Source organism: Cryptotermes secundus, unplaced genomic scaffold (assembly GCF_002891405.2).
Source record: "Cryptotermes secundus unplaced genomic scaffold, Csec_1.0 scaffold280, whole genome shotgun sequence".
Taxonomy (NCBI): Eukaryota; Metazoa; Arthropoda; class Insecta; order Blattodea; family Kalotermitidae; genus Cryptotermes; species Cryptotermes secundus.
Window position 1 is genome coordinate 1,991,511 of NW_019720566.1, and position 24,815 is coordinate 2,016,325.

At 39.5% G+C, this 24,815-nt stretch overlaps 1 protein-coding gene across 13 annotated transcripts in view; it reads right to left on the reverse strand.

The window, feature by feature from the left end:
• The window catches only part of LOC111868594 (ankyrin-3), a 276,782-nt gene that overhangs the window by 101,368 nt on the left and 150,599 nt on the right, over positions 1-24,815 (reverse strand). For all 13 annotated transcript variants that reach the window (XR_002843539.2, XR_002843535.2, XR_002843534.2 and 10 more), the window contains exons 9-16: positions 24,107-24,304; positions 22,879-23,025; positions 21,843-21,992; positions 18,888-19,028; positions 16,646-16,801; positions 15,386-15,484; positions 12,814-13,011; positions 10,664-10,847 (exon numbers count right to left, since the gene is read on the reverse strand). Coding sequence is in view for 10 of the 13 variants with exons in the window: in XM_023859420.2 (XP_023715188.1) it covers positions 10,664-10,847; positions 12,814-13,011; positions 15,386-15,484; positions 16,646-16,801; positions 18,888-19,028; positions 21,843-21,992; positions 22,879-23,025; positions 24,107-24,304 (1,273 nt within the window). In the remaining 3 variants the exon portion in view is untranslated. The remainder of the gene's footprint in view (positions 1-10,663; positions 10,848-12,813; positions 13,012-15,385; positions 15,485-16,645; positions 16,802-18,887; positions 19,029-21,842; positions 21,993-22,878; positions 23,026-24,106; positions 24,305-24,815) is intronic.

Consider the following 24,815-nt stretch of genomic DNA (forward strand, 5'->3'; position numbering starts at 1 on the left):
GATCGTCATAACATAATCACCATTTGTCATGGAGTATTGACCTGTGCACTCATACTGTGACTTTTCTTCTACCTATCAAATATACATGAAGCCATTACACTTTGCCCTCAGCAGCCTTGTGGATAAAGTTGCAGGCTTTAGTGTAATTAATTCTGATAACTTTCAAAAATGAGTGAATGAGAAAGTTACTCCAAATTTGGCAACCTCATCTGCCACTGTCAGGAATAACACACCCTTTCCAAATCTGAAAACCCTATCTGCTTTCACAATGGCCAATGCACCCCATCATATAGCCTTTAAGCTACCGGCATTTAAATTCCGGTACGGGCAGCGGTACCGAATTAATTAAAATACCCGCGATTATAAATCCATAAAAACTGCAATCATTTACTAAATTTGCTCCTATTTCTGCAATTTCTGTGATAAACGAACGAAATAAACGCTGTTTTTTTCTCGAAAGAATATAGAATCAGATATTGTAATTTACAGATTGTATAAAACATGTTAAGATTTTTACACTGGCTCCAAATAAGAAATTCCCCAGTTTTTTAGTTTCTCTACAAGAATTCATAAGTACTCAGTACGCCTGGATGCAGGCAGATGCATGACCACTTGTGCAAGTTACGGCAACACAGCGGATGTTGTGTCTAAGAGTAATATCGGTATCTGAATGACGTACTCCTTTTGGAATGAGGAGACTGGGCGAGTGAAATAAACTCAGTGTGTTACATCGCGCTCAGCTATACAATATGTTTACTGTTCTTATACAGTTCAAGGCTACAACACACAGCGTAATAGCTTCGTGGCTGGACGTATTCAGTCGGAAGTAATTTCAAAGTTTGATCGTACCATGGCGTGGTGTCATTTGGAATATTCTGACATATTTCAGCTCATCAATGACTCCGATTCTGATTGCTGTACCGACAATTCTGAGAGTGACGTTGAAGGTAGCGAATCATAAAGTGATTTCGAAGAAGACCCATCATCTTCGTCGGCAACCTGGGGACCACCACACCAGCGTGGCACGAGGAGTGTGAATAATTATTCAGGTGGAGCTGTGGGCAAACTGTGGCAAACAGTTATAGCATGTTGTCGAACCTGGAAATGGACAAATAAGCTATTTTTCCATCTCCCTGATCTGAACAGTTACATCCTGTTGTCACACAGAGAATTTCGTCTCGCTCTTGTGCGGAACATGCTGGAAGGGGTCCACCTCGCCATCAACGGCCAGGGGTCGAACCCCTGCCGTTTTATCGGAGATATCTCGATTATAGAAGGCCAAACCACATCACTGGCCGACTTCCTCTACTTCGCAATTGAGGTGTCGTGTGTGCTTTTCGCGTGGGAAACGAAAGACCGTTCGGACAAAGCGCGCGAAGTGCGAAGTCGGACTCTGCATTTCCGGATTTTTTTGAGAATTCCACACGAAGGCAACATTCCGGCAGACGACGCAGGTGGGAAGACAGACACTCCCTGCAGATGGTGGCCAAAAATTATGTAAGTAGGGTATTATTTTCTACCTTAAAAATGTATTTCAAATAACGTCCGGACGCGCGGACTGTGCGACCAGGAGTCGAACCCCTGCCGTTTTATCGGAGATATCTCGATTATAGAAGGCCAAACCACATCACTGGCCGACTTCCTCTACTTCGCAATTGAGGTGTCGTGTGTGCTTTTCGCGTGGGAAACGAAAGACCGTCCGGACAAAGTGCGTGAAGTGCGAAATCGGACTCTGCATTTCCGGATTTTTTTTAGAATTCCACACGAAGGCAACATTCTGGCAGATGACGCAGGTCGGAAGACAGACATTCCATGCAGATGGTGGCCAAAAATTATACAAGTAGAACATTATTTTCTACCTTAAAAATGTATTTCAAATAACGTCCACACGCGCGGACTGTGCGACCCCATATGGGGTCATTGGTACCGCTGACTTTATTTTTGCGACGCCATATGGCGTCTTTGGTAGTTTAAAGGATAGAGGAAGTTCATGCTTGAATATTTGCAATGTTGCAGAGTGCCCAGTGAGAAAGGTATGAGGAAATTTACATTTTTCTTATTACTTTAAATGATTTTACTTTCTAAACAGAAAGTGTTATCACACCAGTACGCTGTTTGCAGCACACAGTGATACAGTAATTTACCTGCTGCCTTACACATGTGACTTGAATCCCATAGAGTTAGCCTTGGTTTCAAATTAAGGACTATTTTTTTTATTGCTAGTGGGGTGGGACTAAGTCCCTTGCACTGCGGCCACTTCTGGCCTATTGTATCAGCCCCAGATGATAGGTGTGGGTGATTATGGGGTAATTGGTGGAATGAAGATTGGCAGGGGAAACCGAAATACTCAGAGAAAACTTGCCCCAGTGCCACTTTGTCCACCACAAATCCCACTTGACCATACCTGGGATCGAACTCTACCCACCACAGTGGGAAGCCAGCGACTAACCACTTGAGCTATGGCGCAGCCCTAAATTAAGGACCAACTACAATCCCATAATAAAACTGCAAACATGTCTAACAACACTTCAGGAGCTTTTACAAGAAGGGATCAAAGTTGTGACAAAGGAATACTGGGCTGCTTATAGTTACTACACAAAGAACATTCAAAACTGCTGTTGAGAAAAACATGCAATGACAGAGGACATTACAGATAACTTGACAATTAACTTAGGCAACACTATCAGCAGTGATGAAGACAGCAGTAATAGTAATGGCAACAGTGATAGTGTTGGTGACAGTGGCGGTGATACCAAAGCGGTGAGATCATTTATGTCGAGTTCAAATCCCCTATAATGCAGATAAAAAGACCAATGTTTTCAGGCAAGGGTGCATCATTTAGTTCACATGTGCCATCTATCCACCTCTGGCACTTTCTTATGGGGCACCAATAATAATTATATCTTAATTATCTACTTGTGTGAAAGTAAAAAGTGCGGTAGCAATTTAGTAAACACCTGTTATATGGGAGTGGGCACAGAGAGGTTGAATAATTCAAATGCCAAAGCAGAATGCCGGTAGGTGTTAGGTTTAACTGGTTCATATTCTGTCAGCAATGAACCATGTGCAATAACTAGTGGGGACTACTGAACGAAACATCTAAGTCTTATTCAAACGGCGCATCAGTTACAGTGAAGCAAAACTTTGGGGTCAGATAAAGATGTACACATTGGAAAATGATCATTGATAATGTGACATGTTGACCCCTACCTCCCCAGCTGCACATAGCGGTAACGTAGTGCACGCGTAATAGGCGAGTAATCACCCCGCAACTCTCCCCGCGGTGACGTCACGAGCGGAGCCGAAGTGAGCCGAGCGGAGCTGAAGTGAGCCGAGCGGAGCCGACGTTAGCCGAGTCCCCGCAACCTTGAAGCTATGCAAAGTGATTCAACAGTGGTGAAGTCACCGAGGGATATCGCGGTTGCTAGGCAGCAGTCAACAACTACGGACAGCGTGGCTAGCAACACGGCACCAGACGACAATGGTCCGGACCGAGGCTACCTAAGGAGCAGCGAGGGCTATTCACCGTCAGTCCTGGAGCTACCTCCGAGTGAGTCCTGGAGCTACCTCCGAGTGAGTCCTGGAGCTACCTCCGAGTGAGTCCTCGAGCTACCTCCTCCGAGTTAGTTCCGAGTTAGCCAGCAACCAGTCAGTTGTATTCTGGCATTTGGAGTGTACTATTTGTGATACTGCAGATAGCAGTAATCGTAAACATGTAATTTGGGTGATTGTAAGTGCGAATGTGAAATAAAATTCGCTATATAAAATACGGCGTGAAGTTATTTGTCGCGTTATACGCCCAATACGTGACAACTGGTGTCAGAAGTGGGATTTGAACTTACACACGTGATCAACGAGATTCAAACTCAAGACATGTGACAATTAAGGTGTCAGAATTTTTACGAACTTAAACACGCCTGACAAATAATTGGATTATTGTGCATCAAGTATTTTACTGCTAAAAAATGAAGGAGCAAGGTTTTCAACTAATAATCGAAATGCTGGCGAAGGCAGAGGCCAATAGAAAAGCCAACATGGAAAAGATGGATGCAGAAACAAGAGCTATCCAAGCAGAGACGAGAGCCATCCAAGAAAGGACGGCCGCCATGCGAGAGAAGATGTTGCAAGCCAATATGGATGCTTGGCAGAAAGAGATGAAGGAGGTATGTCTAGAAGATGAAAAGCCGGCCACAGAGGACATAAAACCTGCGACGGTACAACAAGAAGTGGTCCCCATAGTTATACCGGTCGGAGTGACGATGACCTACCAAGAAACGGTGGCACGTCCAGAAGAAGAAGAGCTGACCTCAGCGAACAGGAAACCTGAGGTGGCAGAACTACAAGAGGTACCCGCACAAGACGCCGAAGTAATGCCGGTCAGAGAACCGAAGAAGAAAAGGCGCAGGGACCGCAATCGACGAAATAAGAAGAATCCGACACGGGAAAATTGCGGACCCCAGAATAAATTGGCCATCGTCAGCAGGAAGGTGTCCCGCCGTGCAAGAGTGTCATGGCGCCGGAGAAACATCTTCAGGAAATCTTGGACCCGAGGAGATCATGCGTCCCGGATAAAGTTGGCTGCCATCTGCAGGAAGATATCCCGTCGCGCGACAGTGGCACGACGTTGGAGAAATGACTTCAAGAAGGAAACTCCCCAGGGAACCTTCAGATACCGGAGAAAGGATTATTGGCACGAAGGTCTCGTACCCGCCAGCGGCTAGAAGTCCAGGAGGAACAACAACATCAGCGAGTGCAAACAACGCATCAAGAGCTGTTACGTCGATGTAAGAAATTTCCGACGAAAGACCTGATGAAGGATTGGACCTCGTGGAGGGGACAACCCCCTCCAAAACGGAAAAAGAGACTTCAAGCAGAGGAGGAACCGGTAGTGTAGAAGTACCGGCCTCCCAAGAAAGAATGAAAGTGATGGATGAATGGGACACAACTGGATCTTCTAACGAGCTGAAAGGAAACCGCTCCAGACGAGCTTTGTCTTAAGAGGGGAGCAGATGTAACGGATGAAGAATAGTCGCTGCAAGAAGAGTAGCCGAAACAACAGGAGACACTGCAAGAACAGCCACCGAGGAAAAGGGTCGGGGATGCACCGCTAGGCTATTCGGGACGAACAGCCTTAAGGAGGGAGCATTGTGACATGTTGACCCCTACCTCCCCAACTGCACGTAGCGGTAACGTAGCGCTCGCGTAACAGGCGAGTAATCACCCCGCAACTCTCCCCGCGGTGACGTCACAAGCGGAGCCGAAGTGAGCCGAGCGGAGCCGACGTTAGCCGAGTCCCCGCAACCTTGAAGCTATGCAAAGCGAGTCAAGAGCGGTGAAGTCACCGAGGGATATCGCGGTTGCCAGGCAGCAGTCAACAACTACGGACAACATGGCTAGCAACACGGCACCAGACGACAATGGTCCGGACCGAGGCTACATAAGGAGCAGCGAAGGCTATTCACAGTCAGTCCTGGAGCTACCTCCGAGTGAGTTCTGGAGCTACCTCCGAGTGAGTCCTGGAGCTACCTCCGAGTGAGTCCTCGAGCTACCTCCGAGTTAGTTCCGAGTTAGCCAGCAACAAGTCAGTTGTATTCTGGCATTTGGAGTGTACTATTTGTGATACTGCAGATAGCAGTAATCGTAAACCTGTAATTTGGGTGATTGTAAGTGCGAATGTGAAATACAATTCGCTATATAAAATACGGCGTGAAGTTATTTGTCGCGATATACACCCAAACACGCGACAATAAATATTTCACTACTCTAAGCATGCATATTTATTCTGTGACAATTTATATAAAAGAAGTGCTAATTATTGACAGCTGTGAAGTCTGACAAACTCTGAAATTATAACTTGTTACATCTGTAATATGCAGGTTAAAGAATGTTATATTCAAACTGAGAGAGAGAGAGAGAGACTCGTCTACAAAAACGACCAACCACATGACATGGTTCATATGCTTCCTCCATTGCAGAGAAAAATAGGGAAGAAAAGAATGACAATTCCATTCCATGGCATTTTTTCAAAGTTCTGTCCACTGAACACCACAAAACTGCATCAATCTTACACTGTCTCCTTAAAAGTTAATAATCAAGACATCCCTAGAAGAACGAAGTATCTGACCAAGTGTGAAGAGATCAATATTGTACCAAACACAAGCTCTCTGAGTGTTTTTGAAAACTGTCTATAATACAACCAAATTAGTGCAGTTCAAAAGCTATGAACCTTGTATTTAAACCTCACTGTTAAGAGAACAGACCACAGCTGTCTTTACCTGAACCAAAATGTATCATTTTAACATAATTTCACCAAAAGTTTAACTTAAAAGCAACCCCATATAGTACAGAGTCTTCAGTGAGCAGTTCATAATTACTCAGCAGACCAAGGAGTAAGAAAAAAAATCCTCTTTTCGTACAGAACTTTAAGGTCCAGCACTGTCATCACAGAGGCATGTCACGGAATCCTACCCTGAACAAGTACAATTCCGTTCACATCTCTCTAAAATCCATTTTAATATTTCCCTCTCTTCTATACCTCAGTCTCAATCCTTAGAACCAAAATTCTGCATACTTCCCCTATTTCCCCCATGCATTACTGCATGTCCTGTTCACATCATCTGTAACTTAATCAGTAACAATATTAGCTAAACTATATACATTAAGAAATTCTTAATTATGTAATTCTCCAGTTCATTTTACATTCATGATGTTCAATTTACTACATAGGTTTAAAAATAATCAAACACTGAAAAGTTCACTGAATTTCTTCAACGAATATTATGAAATGATTACTACAATTTCATGGATTTTGAGAAATCACAATTATGGAATGATTACTACTAGCAGTATGAAGTGAATTTGGGGAACCCATTTAGTATATCAGAATGTTCTTTTATGCATTGCTTAACATTTCACAGTAATTAATGGAGTTAGATTTGAATGCAACCTAATATGAAATCATTAAATGATATAATGATACAAATTCCATCCCAAGTGCAAACAATGTATTATGTGTCCTTGATCTTGCTCCTCTACACTACATGTTTCGGCCTCAGACGGCCATCATCAGGTGTATAACACTCACGTTGCTGTCACACTGCACCCAGCCCAAAATTTAACATTTAAAACACTTTCCTTGTTATTATCAACATCTACTTCATTGATAATAACAAGGAAACTGTTTTAAATGTTAAATTTTGGGCTGGGTGCTGTGTGACAGTAACGTGAGTGTTATACACCTGATGATGGCCGTCTGAGGCCGAAACATGTAGTGTAGAGGAGCAAGATCAAGGACATATAATATACTGTTTGCATTTGGGATGGAATTTGTATCATTATATCATTTATCATAGGGAGTGCAACAGGATGCTTAAATATAATAATGAAATCATTATTAAAAGTCTGTATGAAATTTTAGGTGTATTAAAATAATATGGTGTAATACCTCAACATGGCATGTTTGTTGTTCTACACAGATGTAAATGGATCTCACAGTTAGTTTTCGACATTGATGTATGAGAAATACACTAAAACTGTCACAAAAATATGATTCTGAAGCACATCAGTGCAGTCTACAAATAAAGAGAAACAATTTGCTACTGCTGCCTGTGACTCTTGAGTCATTTATGTCTGCTCTTAAACCCACATCTTATCACACTCTACACCCCTTTCCCTAACCAACCTATGTACATGTTAAAAGATGATACAACTATGCAAAACATTTGAGTTCAACACACAGAAACAAAGACTTTTCCTCTATATGTTATTCAATTCTTACAAAGCAGCTTTGCAATTCTTGCATAGCCTGCTAACATTAGGCTTGACAATGTGAAAGTCAGTCACATACAATAAAATCCAAATGACTGTTTCTTCTGTGAAAACAATAGGACCTCTTCACTCACATATACACATGCACACTACCATAAAGCAGAGATACCCAATAAGTTAAAACAGAAATTTACCAGAGCAACTGTTAATAGAAAAACAGAAGAGAGGTACTACATGTCTTCTAAAATTCCTTCTCCACTTCCTCCAATACCTTCAAACATTAGTCAGTATTCACAAATTCAACTAACTTGGGAAGATGTGTTGCTATTGTTTCTATTACAAATATTAGCACTGAACATGCAAACTTCAGGCTTGCACTGGTTCTGATTTCCATCATCTGTGATCATATAAATTTTACAACATACACTGCCCTGATTTTGCCAACCAACTGTCAAGAACCTGATGTTTAATGCCAGTGTGGGCCCTTTCAGGTGTCATTTTTCTTACATGCTATCCAGCTTTGAAAACACAGAAGGTGAGTCTTAAATACAGAGATAAGCCCCAAGAACACACAACAATTTATGGTCACAGTGGATTCCTGTTACATTACCACTATGATTTCTAGTGTCAGTGAGCAGAAGTATTAATAACAGGTACAGAATAATTTCAAAGTTGGAAGATTCCTTAACCATCTCTGAATAGTGGTTTCAAGGTTGCAAACTTTAATAAATGCAACTTTAACTGCACTAATACATGAGACAAACTCTGTCTTAAGTGCAACAATTTAATTGTAGTTCTTTCTTCTTTCCTTCCTCTACACTACATGTTTCGGCCCTAAATGGCCATCATCAGGTGTATATTCTTACGTAGCTGCTACACTGCCCGTAGTTTAAAATTTAAAAATACCAGTCTTTCCAATTGTATGTATGTATAAAATCTTTGTTAACCTACACACGTCAATTTGATTTCCAAAATTGGCACTTTTTAAAACTTCAATTCAAATTAAAATGTCTTTAAATTTTCCATTCTTTTTCTTTTTCCAAATTTTAAAAATTAAAATTCCTCGGGGTACTCGCCCTATGTCTATAGTGCTGCAGTGGCCACTTCTTGTTTTATCGCTGTTCAGGTATTGTTCTGTGTAGGCTCTCTGTGTGTGTGCCGCTGCCTAACTTTAATACGTATTAAAGATTCAAACATCAAAGATTAAACATTCAACAAATGCACTTCAAACTTCGACACCTGTTATATAATAAATTGTAGGTTATGTTTACTTCTGCTTAATTTATTTGTATGAATTAATCTGAATGGAAAAGATAAGTCAGAAGGAAAATATATTAGCTAAAATTTAATACATGCAGTCAGTGACAAAGTGAAACACTTTATATATTAACTGCATCAAATGCTGTAAAAACTGGGCATCCCTGCTTTACAGTATGAGGTCTCTTCTCAAAATGAGTGTTAGACAAATTCAGATGCAGGTCACAAATTTTGAGAGCAAATTTAACTTCCATCCACTCAGCTCATCAAACACTACACTGTAGTAATCAGCACTCCCACTTTATATCTGGGAAGATTCAGGTTTGATCCTTGGCCTGGACAAAGTAGCCATTACGACCAGTTTTTATGATTCCTTTTGGGCGAAAACCTTAAGAAAGGGCTTGTCTGCTTTCTTCCATGCCTCTCCTGATCCATAAAAGTCCTCCCATTTCATGCTCTATATCCTATGAGGTTGCTTAACCATCGCCAAATACAATACACATCTTTCATATTATATTCATTTTATACCAGTCATAAACACAAAAATGCAATCAGTGATCTGTAACAGATGAGTGGCAAGAAAGCCCTATTAATTTTTAGTTTTCCTTGTATTTAATACAATTATTACATGTGCTTATATGCAACTGGGAATTCTTCATTGTAGGATTTGGGAGAGTAAACAATAATGTTTGGACTTCTAAGACAACTATGGAAAGGGTTATGTCAAGAGATTAAGATGGCATACAATAATAATAATACACTATCAAGTCAAGAATAACAAACAGAAAATGATGGTCACATGAGGTAAATAAATTTATATGGTGTGAAAATAACAATGTAAAGAACTGTTCTTAACCTACATAGTTTAATGCATAAACTGAACATGACGACATTCCAACCAGGTATGCTTATGTGAATGTGATTAATCTGAATGCAGCACCTGTGACATTCTTAACTATAACTGAGAAAGAGTCTGGCAAAAATCAAGGTGTCCAATATGTTCTATTGATAACACCTGACAACACACAGTTAACTGGAAAAGAAAAACTGTACAGTAATTACTGACTTCTGACTTCAGTGGTTGTTCCTGCTGATACCGAGTTTTCTCCTGAGTATTTGCACTGTGTGGAAGTGGGCAGTGTTGCTGAAATTTCAGATACATGAGGGATCCACCTTTAGGGTAATAATGTATATGGTGGGTGTGTCCACATCATACAGTTTGGTGGTCCAACAGAACCGTCATGGAAGGGTTCTGTTCAACCAACAACCTATACAACAGAACCTTCCCCCCCTGGTTCTGTCAGACCAAGAACCTGTATAACATGGACACTCTCTCACAACACTCATTTCAATCCTGAAGATGGAGGCAGCATGTACCTCTAAAATGCTGGCAACACTGCCCACTTCCATAGTGCAAATACCCAAGAGCATACTCAACATCACTTCTACAATAGATGAACACTTGTCAGATGACCAAAACAAATATAGGTCAGAACATAAGACACTTCAAGGGACCTGACTCCCAAAACTTGTGACCTGTACCATTACGTTACATATAACAAACTGCAACTACAAGTAACAAAAGTGAATCTGTCCCTTACTACACCCACCACCATGCATACAGAAAGTGGAGTCTTACCACCCTCATCCTCCGAGTCAGACATAAACGTCTCTTGCATGGATTCTGGTGCTACCACTCTGTACTTTTCCTCGATTGTAGTTGTTGTTGTAGTTGTGATGGTTGTCTCAGTTACCACTTTAAGAGTCTCCACCACACTGATATAGCCAAGCTTCTGGGCGATTGACAGTGCAGTTTGTCCTTGCTGTAACAGTATCATAGGCAATTAGTGGAATCTTTGGTATAATCATGTAACAATCTACACTACTGCATACTCCATTTTTATTGCATAGCATTATTTCACACAGTAAATGGTGGAGTGTCAGCCTGAAAAATATTCTTTCCAGAGAATTATTTTTGGGCATTTCTGCTGTTAGATTACTATGTATGCTTTCAACAACAACACAGCAGATATTGTTCTACAACATGTGAAAACAACTACTGTAAAACTTCAATTTCAAATTTCTTTGGGGAGCAGTAGATGTGAATACTAAACTAAGGTAAATATTAAATGCAGAAAATTCAACACAGAGCCTGGTGACTTAGGATCACAGAAACTAAACATTCGATGAGGAAATGGCTTTAAATAGAGTGCATTAAAGGGGACTTTCACTGCATGAAAAACTGGAGAAAGGGCAGGTGTCTCCATGGCTGTTTCTCATCCAACACAACTGCTCCCTAAAGTCAAGTTTGGTGTGGTTGGCATGCATGAAAGATATGGGAATTCATACAGGATTTTAGTTGGAAATAAACCATTTGACAGGCCATGCATGCTTTATTTTTGTGTATTCTTTAATGATGCTTTCAATACTGAAACTACAGTGTTGGACGGTAATATGATAGATGTACGATAAACTGGAAAGGATGGCCACACCATAGCTCAAGCAGTTAGTTGCTGCCTTCCCACCGCGGCAGCCCGTCAACTGGGACTTGTGGTGAACAAAGTGGTGCTGGGGCAGGTTTTCTCCAAGTACTTCGGTTTCCCTTACCAATCTTCATTCCACCAAATTCTCCATCATCATAATCACCCGGGGCAGGCTACAATAGGCCAACCAGTGGCCGCCATGCCAAGTGGACCCAGTTGGACTCCACCCCCCACTAAGCAAAACTGGAAAGGATTTGGAAGAAAGTAATCACGGTCTGACTGACATATTATCTTTCCATTGGTCTTGAGGGACTGGGAAGAGCCACAAGAAGGCCTCACATCAGGTCCCAACAAGATTCAAACCTTCACAATATACGTCTACAGCATCAACTCAACCTGCTTGGTACATACAGGGGCTGGACAAAATTATGGAAACACCACAGATACTGTACACATTTTTTATTAATATGGTTTTGGACCACCTTTTGCATTCAATACAGCCACAATCCTTCTTGGAACAGACTCGTACAAGTCTTGAACAGTCTCTAGTGAAATTTTATATCATTCTTCTTCTTGAGCATCTTCAAGATGCTTTAGAGATATTGGTGGGAACTGGTTCCTCCACAACTGACCGCGGTGATTTAACAATGTTCAAATCTGGTGATTGTGCTGGCCAGGGAAGATATTGAAATTCGCCATCATGCTCTTCAAACCACGACTGAATGGTTCCAGCTGTGTACATGGGGGCACTGTCATCTTGGAAAACTGCATTATTGTTCAGAAATAAAATCTGGATCACAGACTGCACATGACTACCCAACCTGTCCACATACTCCCTTGTAGTAATTCAGCCATGATGGGTAATAATGGGACCAACAGAATACTGTATGACAATACTGCTTTCCAAACTTTTTTGGAAGAGTCAAACTGCACTAGATCGTAAGCCAATATATTTTCATGTTGTTGCATATCGCTGTTCACACTAAATTATGTTTGTCTGAGAATAAAAATCTCTCTCCATTCTGTGTTATTTTCCTTCTGCGATGTCCATGTTTGTACCCCATTTGTATGCATGTTCTCACTAGTTGGGCAAACATGTTAGAAGTCAAAATTCACACTGCCAATGTACTGAAAGTTTCAACCCTGAGGCTAAATCAGGCCATAACAACACTACAGAACAAGATTTTAGAGGAAAATAAACAGGACTGCTTATAATACAAAACTAGGCTCTAAGCACAAACCACATCAAGCCTTAGCAGACTGACTTAGTCAGTTCACTGGAAGACCTGTGACAAACCAGACTCACATTGGTAAGAGCATTCGGCTTCGCCTTGTGTTCAAGCAACAGGCTAATGATAAGTGTGTGTCCCTGCTGGGCTGCCTGGTGGAGTGGTGTATAGCCAACTGATGTGCTGTTGTCCACACTAGCACCATGTTGCAACAGGAACCTCACCATGTTCAGCTGCCCGAAGTGACATGCGACATGCAGAGGTGTGTACCCAGCCTGTTATCAACATAAATCATACATGAGGACATGACATGGATTAAGAGTTCTGTCTGGGGCTGTGCCATGGCTCAAGCGGTTAGCTGCTGGCTTCCCGCCGAGGTGGCCCGGGTTCGATCCTGGGTCTGGTCAAGTGGCACTGGGGCAGGTTTTCTCTGAATACTTCAGTTTCCCCTGCAAATCTTCATTCCACCAATTGCTCCACAATCACCCTCACCTATCATCTGGGGCTGGTACAATAGACCAGAAGTGGCCACAGTACAAGGGACTTAGTCCCACCCCAGTAGCATTAAAAGAAAAAGAAAAGAGTTCTGTATTCTGAGATATAATGCAGAGTGGTCTGGTGAAAGTCCACTGGTATTTCAGAGGAACATATTAATCCATTTTCCTCTGCTTGATTCCAGCTTCATGTTGATTTCTTGCTTCATTTATTCTCAGACCCTGGATGATGGAGGTGACATGTTCCACCACATCATCCATGGACTTTCAGTGGACTATACATTGTTATATCCCAGAAGATTGAATTCTTCATAGTCACTGACTCAAGAATCTAAAATCTAACATGTTAAGAACTACTGTTAAAGCTAAACAAAACTGCATAATAAGAAGCTTCATAAATTGTACTTTTCACAAAATATGATTACAATAATCAAAGTAAAGGAGAATGACGTGGGCAGAGCATGTATGTAGGTAAGTCAATAAGTAAGTTACAAATGGATATAGAACTTAAACAAATAAGAGTACTGATTTGAAAAATGCTTTTATTTCTCAACATAATCTCCCTGTACATTGAGACTGATGAAAACCATAAAGAATTTCAGTCCTGACAGCCAGTGTCCCAGCCAGTATTTAAAATGAGCATTTCATATATGAGCCTAGAGCATTACTGTCATCCTCCACTTGGCCTCCCCCTTTGTTTCTCAATAACTTCACATCAGAAATTATGGTCTTGTTTGATGATTTGTACTCTGCAGCATCAACTTAAACATTAGGTTTCATGATGTTACAATACTGTGGCATACTTGCCCAAAGCAAGAATTGTGGAGTCACAAAAGCTGGCCATTACTAAGCAACATCCCACAAATAACAGAGGAATGGTATTTTCTGAACAGTCCTTGCCAATGGCTGCACACACAATAACAGAGTACATCATACCATCACTAAGAAACAACTGCACTGCAACAGAGGAACAGTATTTCTATGCAGTTATGCTAAGTTATAAGCAGGACAAGTCAGCAGCAGTCAGGTAACTGCTGCAGTTCAGTCCTTGTGAGCTGCTGCTGTGAGAAGCTGGTAGCTAAGGCCAGGGACAGTTCAGGAACCAAGAGGAAGGGGAATGTCTACCAGTGGAAGTCACTACCAAGCAATGGCTAGTGAAGACTGTAACAGACTGAGAAGAACTAGTGTATCCTACAGTGACTTGTGATGGGTATAGAACTTACTTGTAGTTATGAGTTGCAAGAATGCTATGAATCTGACTACTAAGTTTCCTAATGTGGTAAGGTGCCTGTTAACCTTAATTGTCAAAACAGGGGATTTCACATCTTCCAGTACTACAAGGCTGGTAGCCAGACTTTACACTGGCTTCTGTTAAGTACAAATTATAACTGATTAATAACTGATCATTTCTCTTTAATTATAAAAACATTGTTTCTCACTCAAAGACATGTGGAATTCAGAAAACCATGGTATGCTACCTGGAAGTGAAAAGCTTAAGCCTCTTAGCATCAGACTTATGCTACAGGCTACACAAGAATTGGCTTGAAAAGATTCTGACGATGGTGTATGTTGTACAGAACTACTAGGCTTATTTTGGACTCTATCCATCGTCTGGTATATATAAGACAAAAAACCACGTTTCAGAGACTGGATCTGTCTCCATCCTCAGATGGATGGGGCAGGATAGACCTACTCAGTTGGGCCCGTTAGAAAGAGCTGGACCAGTGATTGAGACTAACTCTTTCTAACGGGCCCAACTGAGTAGGTATATCCTTCCCCATCCACCTGAGGATGGAGACAGATCCAGTCTCTGAAACACTGTGGTTTTTTGTCTTATATATACCAGACGATGGATATAGCCCAAAACAAGCCTAACAGCTCTGTACACAAGAATTCTCAGGCTGTTTCACAACAGATAAATAAAAGTGACAAGTCTGTATCCAAGATAAGAGGTAGTGTTTCTTGAAAATCAAACATAATTTCCATGGCTGTGCCCCAAGAACACAAATTATGTAATAGACACACAGCCTGTAAACAATGGCCAGATCACAGTCTGGCAGGCCTACCAGTGCCTGCCTCACTGGCAAGGAAAAAGAGTTAAGAAAGAATTATCATGTATCATTCAGCTTGCACAGAAGAAAGGTGTGGGTGGTACCTTTGTGGTGGAATCCACTTCAGCTCCGTTCTTGACTAGTATTGCTGCAACGTTTACTTTGTCTTCCTGTGCACACAAATGCAGTGGAGTGAGGCCATTCTGTAAACAAAATATTTGCAGCATTATATAATGGAACTTCCACTGATATTTGCATTTTGGCATCATCAAGCTAATCAGTTTACTTTGCACTGAAATGCTACCTAGAGACTAGGTCGACACTCTACTGGAAGAATCACTTAACTCAAAGTCAGTGTTGTGGATGTTTGTAATCAGAATGGTACTGCTGGAAGCAAAAAGGGGGCCACAGGAAATGTATATAAATAAGATCAATTTCTGTAGTTGTTGAAATAACTAAAAGCAATATCATTAATATTCATAAACTTCATACTGGCAAGTTAGAAACATGTGCATTATTCTGATTGATCAATATAAATTATTTTAGGCTAACATCTGAAAGGAAATAGTCTCAGACAATTATGTATACATCTGATGTGCCTGGTAACTTTTCAAACATCTGCCTGATTTGCATAAAACTTGGAAGGCCATGCATTTACAGACCAACATAATGCCACACTTTGAATCTCTAAAAGGAAGTTAATAAACTCTTTCATGGCAAATTTCACATGTTCAGTTACACTTTGCAGTAGTGTTGACTGTCTAATGAATACTAATGCAGAACTAAAGAGTTCATGGGGCATATTATATTTCACTGTCTCCATGAAGGAGTGTAACAAAAATTAGCAACTGTCATGAAACAAAACTCATATTGTGGAGTCCTGAATCAAAGGTGGATCAGTGGGATGGGTTTCACTTTTTAACAGCAATACAAAGATGGAACAATAAGATACAAGGAAAAGATAAATTCTATACCATATGGAAACAATCGTATTTTGATTTATTTAACAGCACTTTTATAAAAGTACATATGTTGTACAGCACTGTATGACTGAATGATTAAAAATGTAAACTGGGAAGAAGACAGAAACAACTGTGACCTATTTTAAGCAATTATCTTTAAGGACTGAACAATCACAAGAAAAAACTCAGACCAGATAAAGATAAAGATTCAAAACTAGCATCTCCTAAACATGAAGCAGCAGTGCCAGCCAATACAATGTGATGTTCAGTAACAAGCAAGTTAAAGCAGAGGCTCTCTGACAAACTACCAAATTTCCCTAGGAAACTTAAAAACACTCTATCCTGCTAATGAAATTTTAGTGCGAAAAAATGTTCAGTTCCATCTATTTCCATGTGCCCCACCTTTGCCTTGTGGTTGGAGTCTGCCTTGTGCTCGATGAGAAGTGAGGCCATGTCTGTGTGTCCCTCCTGAGAGCATAAATGCAGGGGAGTGAATCCAGCTTTTGATTCTGCATCTGCCTTAGCACCATACTCGAGCAATGTTGTAGCAATGTCCATCTGCAACCAAAGTTCCTCTTCACAATGCATTCATCCCTCCTTCAATACAAGTTACTAAAGAGAACACTGATGTCACACAATATACCAAGTATCAGTCACTGCTATGGTTCTAGATGGTTAGTCTGCAGTTTCTCAACACAGAGGCTTGGGTTCAGTCAAAGGTCACACTTTCCTCTAAGTCCTCTGATTCTACTGTCAACCATCATTTGGGCAATGTTCCTTAATCATATATCACTGCTCTGAGATGTGTGACACATCTGAGCAGCTATCCTCAGGGCACCTGGAACTTTACTGGACTCAAAGAGCAACTAGTTTTTACTATATTTCATTTGCAATTCTTTTTTTTACAATTCAGTTAACAGCTTAGTACTCATCATCCAAATTCTTTCAATTCTGAATTCAGTTAACAGGTACAATGATAGAGGCATCTGTCTTAACACACACGCCTACTTAAAAAACTTTATTCTATTCATGAAATTGTTATCCAAGGCCTCTTATACACTCAGTCTGATAACCAAGAAATCATGTTCCAGTCCTGTCAGGCTGAATTCAAACAAAAGAAATTATATAAAGAGGTGGTTTTCTTCTAACACCAACCCAGTATTATAAAGATCACATTGCAGGTGAATGTAAGATGTCAGTTTTAACACTCAAACAAAATAAATTAAGCTCTGTGGTATGTTATATACCAAATAGCACCATCTTTTTTTTTTTAATTTCAGCGAGTTTAACAATTCCTCGCCAAACAAGAGGATTACAAAACACTGCAGATGGCAAGATCAAGGCTTCAGCTGCCCCTTTTACATGCTTACACATAAACACCTGAACACACTCTTCTGTTAACTTAATTAATTAATGGCTAGCTCAGTGTTATCCAGCACAGATCATAACAGATGGGACTTGTTTGAGAGTTGCCTGTAATTGTGCAATAGTCATGAGTAATAAACAAAAATGAAATGGTGCTAAATCATTTTAAACAGTTTCCATATAAACAATGATGATGAAGTTTTTGGCCACACAGTTCACCTGACTAAAATGAATATGTTAAAATCACACAATAAAATAATACTTACACATGTTCACAGTCCATATAAGTAGTTAGAAGTTCTTGTTAAAGGTAAGATTGATATTCCATTACTTGAAGAATGATCAAATTATTTAAATTTCGAAGAACTGGATTTCTAATATGACAAATATATATTTGTGAGTCACATTAATTCTAAAGATGACTGAGTATTCTTGAGTCAAGATGGTTAAAATAAATTTCCAGAATGTATTTCTAAGTGTCACAGAGGAGCTTTAGACATCTTCATGATGCAACTTCCAAATGTTCAAAGCAAAGAACAATAAATATTCAATCCGAAGGTCAAAACACAGACATCTCATCATGAGAATTTGGCTCTTGGTTTCAGCAGAAAAATTCTGTAATCTCAATATAATTTGTAAGCTAGACAATCTCAGGAACTTTTACAAAACTGTAGCTAAACTTACGCTTTAAAGCTATAATCTAATTTAAGTTGAAGAATTAGCAAAGCAACATACACTAACTAAATTGGGAAGAACCACATACACTTCCTAAAATTTACTGTCACATGGAGCTATGAAGAGGCTTGTACAAAGTTTCAGCCAAAGGAACATCTCCAGCACCAACTACTTGTCACATGGGAATAAGGTTTTTTCAAAGATGAGTCATTAATGTTTCATGTTCCTTCCTAAAGCCAAAAATTTTCCAGGTCTCTGATTCCATCACTCTAACTTCATAATAAAAAGTTAATGAAGCTTCTGATGGTACAAGCTGGCATTTTGGTTGGGTTATAATTTCTGGTATCAAATTTTCAGAGAATAATAGTTATAAGGTGTTATGGGAAATCAGAAATAACCTTTTTACACAGTGGCTGTTTTCAAACTTAAGAATCATATTAAAATTGGTGTTTACAGTTTTAATTATCTGAGATGTGAATAATAATAATAATAAAAAAAAATAGTGAACCAAAAATGTGCACTTCTGCAAAATACGAAGACCCTGTACTTTTATTATACTCTTAATAATGCATCTAACACAGATATATTGTGGCAGAATGAGTACCTGATTCTTTTTGGCTGCTATGTGGAGTGGTGTGTGGCCATTTTTAGCAGTTGCATGTGGGGATGCACCCTTATCCAGCAGCAGCAGTGCAACATTCTGGTGATCATAGTGACTTGCAACATGCAGGGGTGTCACTCCATTCTGAAAAACAGAGTAAAGTTAGCAATGTGTGCAAGAGGAAATGTTTCAAGCCAAAATTAATCTCCTTAAACTTTGTGATAGGAACAACATGCAAATTCTAAACAAAGAACAAAAATTATTTAAAAATTAACCCTTTCCAGTCATCTGTCAATATACAACTGACATGGTGGCAGTGCTTCCAGGGACGAATGTCAATATATGATTGACAAAGTTTCTTCCCTATTTCTCAAGTCATATGTCAATTATGTCACTACCGGCCACTGTATTCTACGCCAAAGCATTCACGAATGTTTTGTCTGCCTTCTTCTGCCATCTAGGAGTCATTATTTGAACTTCTTGAGGAATGCCATTTATATATTATGGCATGTCATTTGTTAGCAGCATACTTTTATGTTTGGCCAAACCTCGGCCCTCTGGATTGAAGAAACTGAGATATAATCCCTTGTGTGATGCAGATGCAGAATCTATAGTGATGTATTAAATGAAGAACTCAATATTGACTCTGAAGATGAGATTAATTTTGGAAGTGAAGGAGAAACTGCGAATGAAGAATTGAGCAACGAAATGTCAGACAGTGAGAGTGAGAGTAAAACAAGTGTTCATGCATGTTGATGAGTGGGAAAACTAGACAATGGGTGATAAGAAACCCAAGGTATACACATTTACTAAAAATGTAGGGCCACAATTTAACTTTCTGCCAGATGCAGAGCCCAAGGATTATTTTATTTTTCAATGATGAGCAGCTGTTCAATAACACTGTTATAGAGCCAAACAGGTACGCAGAACAAAAAATTGCCAAACTTCAGCTAAGCCCATGGTTCATTTGGAGTAGGTGGTCTGATGGATCTGTTAAGGGGAGTGAAGTCGTTTTTAGTCTTAGGTATAAATATTGGCCTAATCCCATTACCTGACATAAAATTCCTAAAAATGCTCACTGTAATAGTTACACACAATATCCAAATACAGTCGACACACACACAATTACAGATAAATTGCATAGCTTCCAATTACATACAATACAATGTGGCACTAAGGTTTAATTAATATTAGAGATGCAGCAATATTTCTTCTTTTTCTTTTAAGTGATTATTACAGGATATAAAAGCAATGAAGAATAATTCAGCACTCTCATCATTATTAGCACCATCTGAAATAAAGAGTTAAATATTTTCTTAAACTTATATAACCTCATCTACTCACAACTGACTACCAAGAGCTGTACCTTACGAACTGAACTCCAGTCCACCATTTCAGTAAGTCTGCAACCACAGGTCACTCATATTCTGTTCATAACTCCCATCCACATTAGGTTACACAGGCATACATGTGAGGAAAACATACTGACTTTTATCAGACTTTAGTAACAGACATAACACATTAAGTAGTTTAAATAGGCAGATACTTACTTACATACACTACGTTATTGGCTATTCTAAATATGACCAAAACTGATATAAAATATTCTGATGTTGCATACATAAGTAACTGCTGATCAACCACTATACTTAACTGTAAAATAAATGTTACAGTGGTGGCACTAAGTTGAACACTAATCCATAGTTGTTTGTCTAACAAATTACATATTTACACTACCACACACACAATGAAAATTGGCCTCTTTATAAGATAACTCAATAACATTAACATCATCTGTAGTTCCTGTGCTAATCACATTCACTAGCAGCATATCTCACTTAATTAGCTTCATCACACAGTCATAAACTTCATATTCAAAACACACTTCACCAATATTTATTCATGACTGAAACAAACAATGTTAGTTCACTTAGGTTAAGTACACAACATATTTTCTCCTGTCTTCAATATCACGAACAATGTCGGAGAAGTTAACCCACACTGGCTTCCTATTACACTTTTCGCTGAGCTACTGATTTCACACAAATGTATTACTTCAAGTTTCTTATTCAGGGCTATCTAGCTTTGAGATCATTTTTTCAAAATTTTGCAGTCAGTGCCAACCAAAATACAGCAGATTCTTTATGCAACAAAACCATGAACATGTACCTATGTAGCTGTGTTCTGTGACACCCTTGTCCAACAACCTAGGTCAGTGAAGAAGAGAAAGACACAAAGACATTCCCCTGTGCAGTGGAAAATTACATGATGTAAATTTCTCAGTGATTAAAAATTAGAACTGATCCTGGAACATGAACTTTCTCCTACATAAGGGTAAATCAGATAGGGTAGGTTAACGGGTCCCTTACAGGCTGCTAGCCATATAAAACTCCAGAACCAAAACTGCAAGTAAACCGGTAGTTGATGCAAAGTTATTGGAAAACATCAGCGGTTAGTTAGAAATCATTAATTATGATGAATGTATCATAAAAACACCCTCACTTCATGGAATGGTTCTCCATATGACAGTATTAAGATATTCACTATCCCCCCCCCCCTCTCCCCAATAATGAAGTCCTTGTTGTAAGTCACACTCACTCTACCAGAGTTTCAATGCATCATTTAACAAAAATATTTCACTATTTATTCAGTGAAACTCAATGAAAATACACTGAAAACTGTATAATAAGGATTATCATAGCTTGCATTCATCACCTTGCTCTGTGTAAGTACATATTATATAGCCAATGAAGCATGTAGTGTATATATGGGAACTAAAGAAAAATACATCTGAAAGTGGTGCTGGAAAGACTGAAGAAATGGCAGAAGTGTACATTAAAACTGTTCAGAGGAAAAGGGGTTGCAGTTAAATAGAATGAATCGAGTTTAGATGTAGGAATTTGTTATTCTGATAATGAATCTTCAGGTTAATCAGCTGCACAGACAATGAATAACTACCTTGCCTTGTGCATCCACTGGAGCATCCTTCTGCAGCAGTAACTTGGCGACATTCAAGTTTCCATATTTTGCAGCCAGGTGAAGTGGCGTAAAACCCTTCTTGGTTGTTGCAGTCAGTGAACCGCCATGTTCCAAGAGCACTGATGCCACCTGGACACACATTTACAGACAATTCTCATGCTGTTTTATTATGTGACATAAAAATGGCAGGAATGCGTTTAGAGAGGGTTCATCCTGTCATCACCCCGCCCCATAAAATATCTAGAATGACATAAATAAAACTCTTTTCCCCTAAAATTTTTCATTAGAAAGGAAGGTGTATGATGAAGAGCTGAACATAAATGTCAACATACTACCTGATTTGTGAATCTATATAATACAATGTAGTTCAAAATAATTATTAAGATCTCTGCCCCAAAATAAAATCCCAGCCATACTCCTGGCCCTGTTGCTTCATGTGTAAATGCATGTCATAAATACATTCCAAAGCCAGAAAAGTTCTGAGTTTTGGCAGTCAGAAAGTGAATTCAGAACCAGTAACACAAAAAAAAAACGTTAGCAAAGAAATCTGACTGCATACTGACAAACTTTTAACTGTCAAAACTTTTACAATCATGCTCTTTTTTGTATCTCCTTAGCAGTATGCGTTAATCTGAATTCTCAGGAATGTAAAACATGTCTCTAAACATATAATACAGCTGAATCCATTTATTATTTAAAACATAATTTTACAGTTTGATCCACAATTTCAACTTGCTACTGAAGTGCCCTTTTATATAACAATAAAATTCTACTGAACAAATCTGACAAAAAATTATAAGTTTCTAGTCCAGTCAGCACATACAAAGAGTCACTTACACACACTAGCAGTGACAAAAATTCTGAGAAAACTATTAAAAAACACATTAAGAGATATTTTACAATATGCCATGATGAGGAAGTAAAAATTTCAACTACAGCATAATTACACTGAGCAGCATAATTACACTGAGCTACAAAAAGTCATTTTGCTGAATCTTCATACTCAAGAACTCACCTCCTCCTGCCCTTCCTTAGCTGCAATATGAAGTGGTGTGTACAGATCCTTCGTAGTTGCATCCACTGCTGCCCCATGCTGCAGTAGGAGCATCACAATGTCGACATTGCCAAGTCGTGAAGCTACATGTAAAGGGGTTTGTTCCTCCTACAGAACAAATGACCCTATTAACATGATTCTTAAAGGTTCTGACAATGGTGTATAACACTAAGGATTACTGAGTTTGGACTTCGTCTATCATCTGGTATTCTAAAGAGCACAACCCTTCAGGAACCACATTGGTTTCCATCCTCAGGTGAAATGGAGGAGGCACATAATCTGCTGGATCCAGTGATGACTGAGATTAGCTCTATGCAATGGGCACAATGGAGTAGGTGCCTCTCACCCCACTATCTGAGGTAGCAACAGATCCAGTTTTCATATGTTGTGTTCTTTAGAAGGGACCAAGTGCAAACACTCAGTAATCCCATTAATGTAAACAGCAGCAGCAAACATATTACACACAACACCTAGTACATAAAGAATTACTGCATGCATTTCTTATATAATCATTTATTCTGTACCCTATAAATGTAGCCCTGTACTACATCCTTACATCTGTGGCTCTTAATTTTTTAGTTTCTATTCATAGCTGTGTAAGCTAAAATAATAGATCTCCACACACTAAGCAATCTAAACACTCTGATCCAGAAGAAACTTATGTTCATATCAGATCTGATTCTCAGCTGGTTCAAACCAACTCACATCCTCTCGAAATATTTCTCCAAAATAATCCACTCTCAGTAAATATTAAACACAAATCCTAAATGCACTTCTGTTCCCCACATGCATTTCGGTTCAGGAATCGTCTCCAATAAGAGTACATGTGAGATAAACAGAGTTGTGGATAATCCTGAAATGAATCTTACATAAATATATTGCGAAGTGGACTGGACTGGATTGAAGAGAGGATCCAAAAAGGAGGTGTGGTGATCACCATGAAAAAACTTTGAATTCTAAAACAGTGAGGACTGATTAACTGTCTTTTCACTCTATTCTGCCGTTTCTTCAGAAATGACAATAAATATAAACAGATCCTGAATCTCTTATGCATTTTTTTATTTTACAGTGCCCTTTCAGCACTGACAATGTTAGGTTAAACAGGAATATATTAGAGATCAGATTATATGACAGGATAGTACAATGTGACATCTACTGAATGTGAAAGAATATTCAAAATGCTACTAACCCTGGCCTTAGCATCCACCTGTGCCCCATTGCGCAGAAGGATGCGAATGATGTCTGTCTGATTGGCTCTGGCTGCCAGATGGAGGGGAGTTTCTCCACGAACAGTAGGGACATCTGGATTAGCATTATGTTGCAGCAGGTAGATAACAATGTTCATGCAGCCCATGAAGCTGGCGACATGCAGTGGTGTGAGTCCCGACTGGAAAATATACATCTTGTACTATAAAACCTGATCACCACTGGCACTCAATAGTCCTCTAATTACTCACAATCTGCTGGAATTTAAAATCTTAGTCTATGTGAAGTAAATTCATAATTACATTTGTGGGTACTTTTCTGTTCCTTTGGTGACGTCATGATACTGGTGTGTTTATATTATCATAAAATTTTGTTGCACATATTACAGGGCAGAGACTGCTTGTCAGAGATGCACTGAAAGACTGCACATCATTGTATTATTTGTAATTACTGCCCAAGTCAGATACCAACAACTGGGATCCCTGTGACTATCCACCTCTGAAAGGAGGCTTTTGCTCAGTGTTCAGGACACCACAGTCGACCTGGATATTACTTTACACTTCTTAATAAAACAGTAATCTGTCTAAAGTACTCATTCATCTCAAGCTTAATCATTCCTGTACCACATAATTGAGACAAGGCATTCGATGCTCCAGCAGACTTAGTGTTGCTTTGTTCATAATTTAAATCCC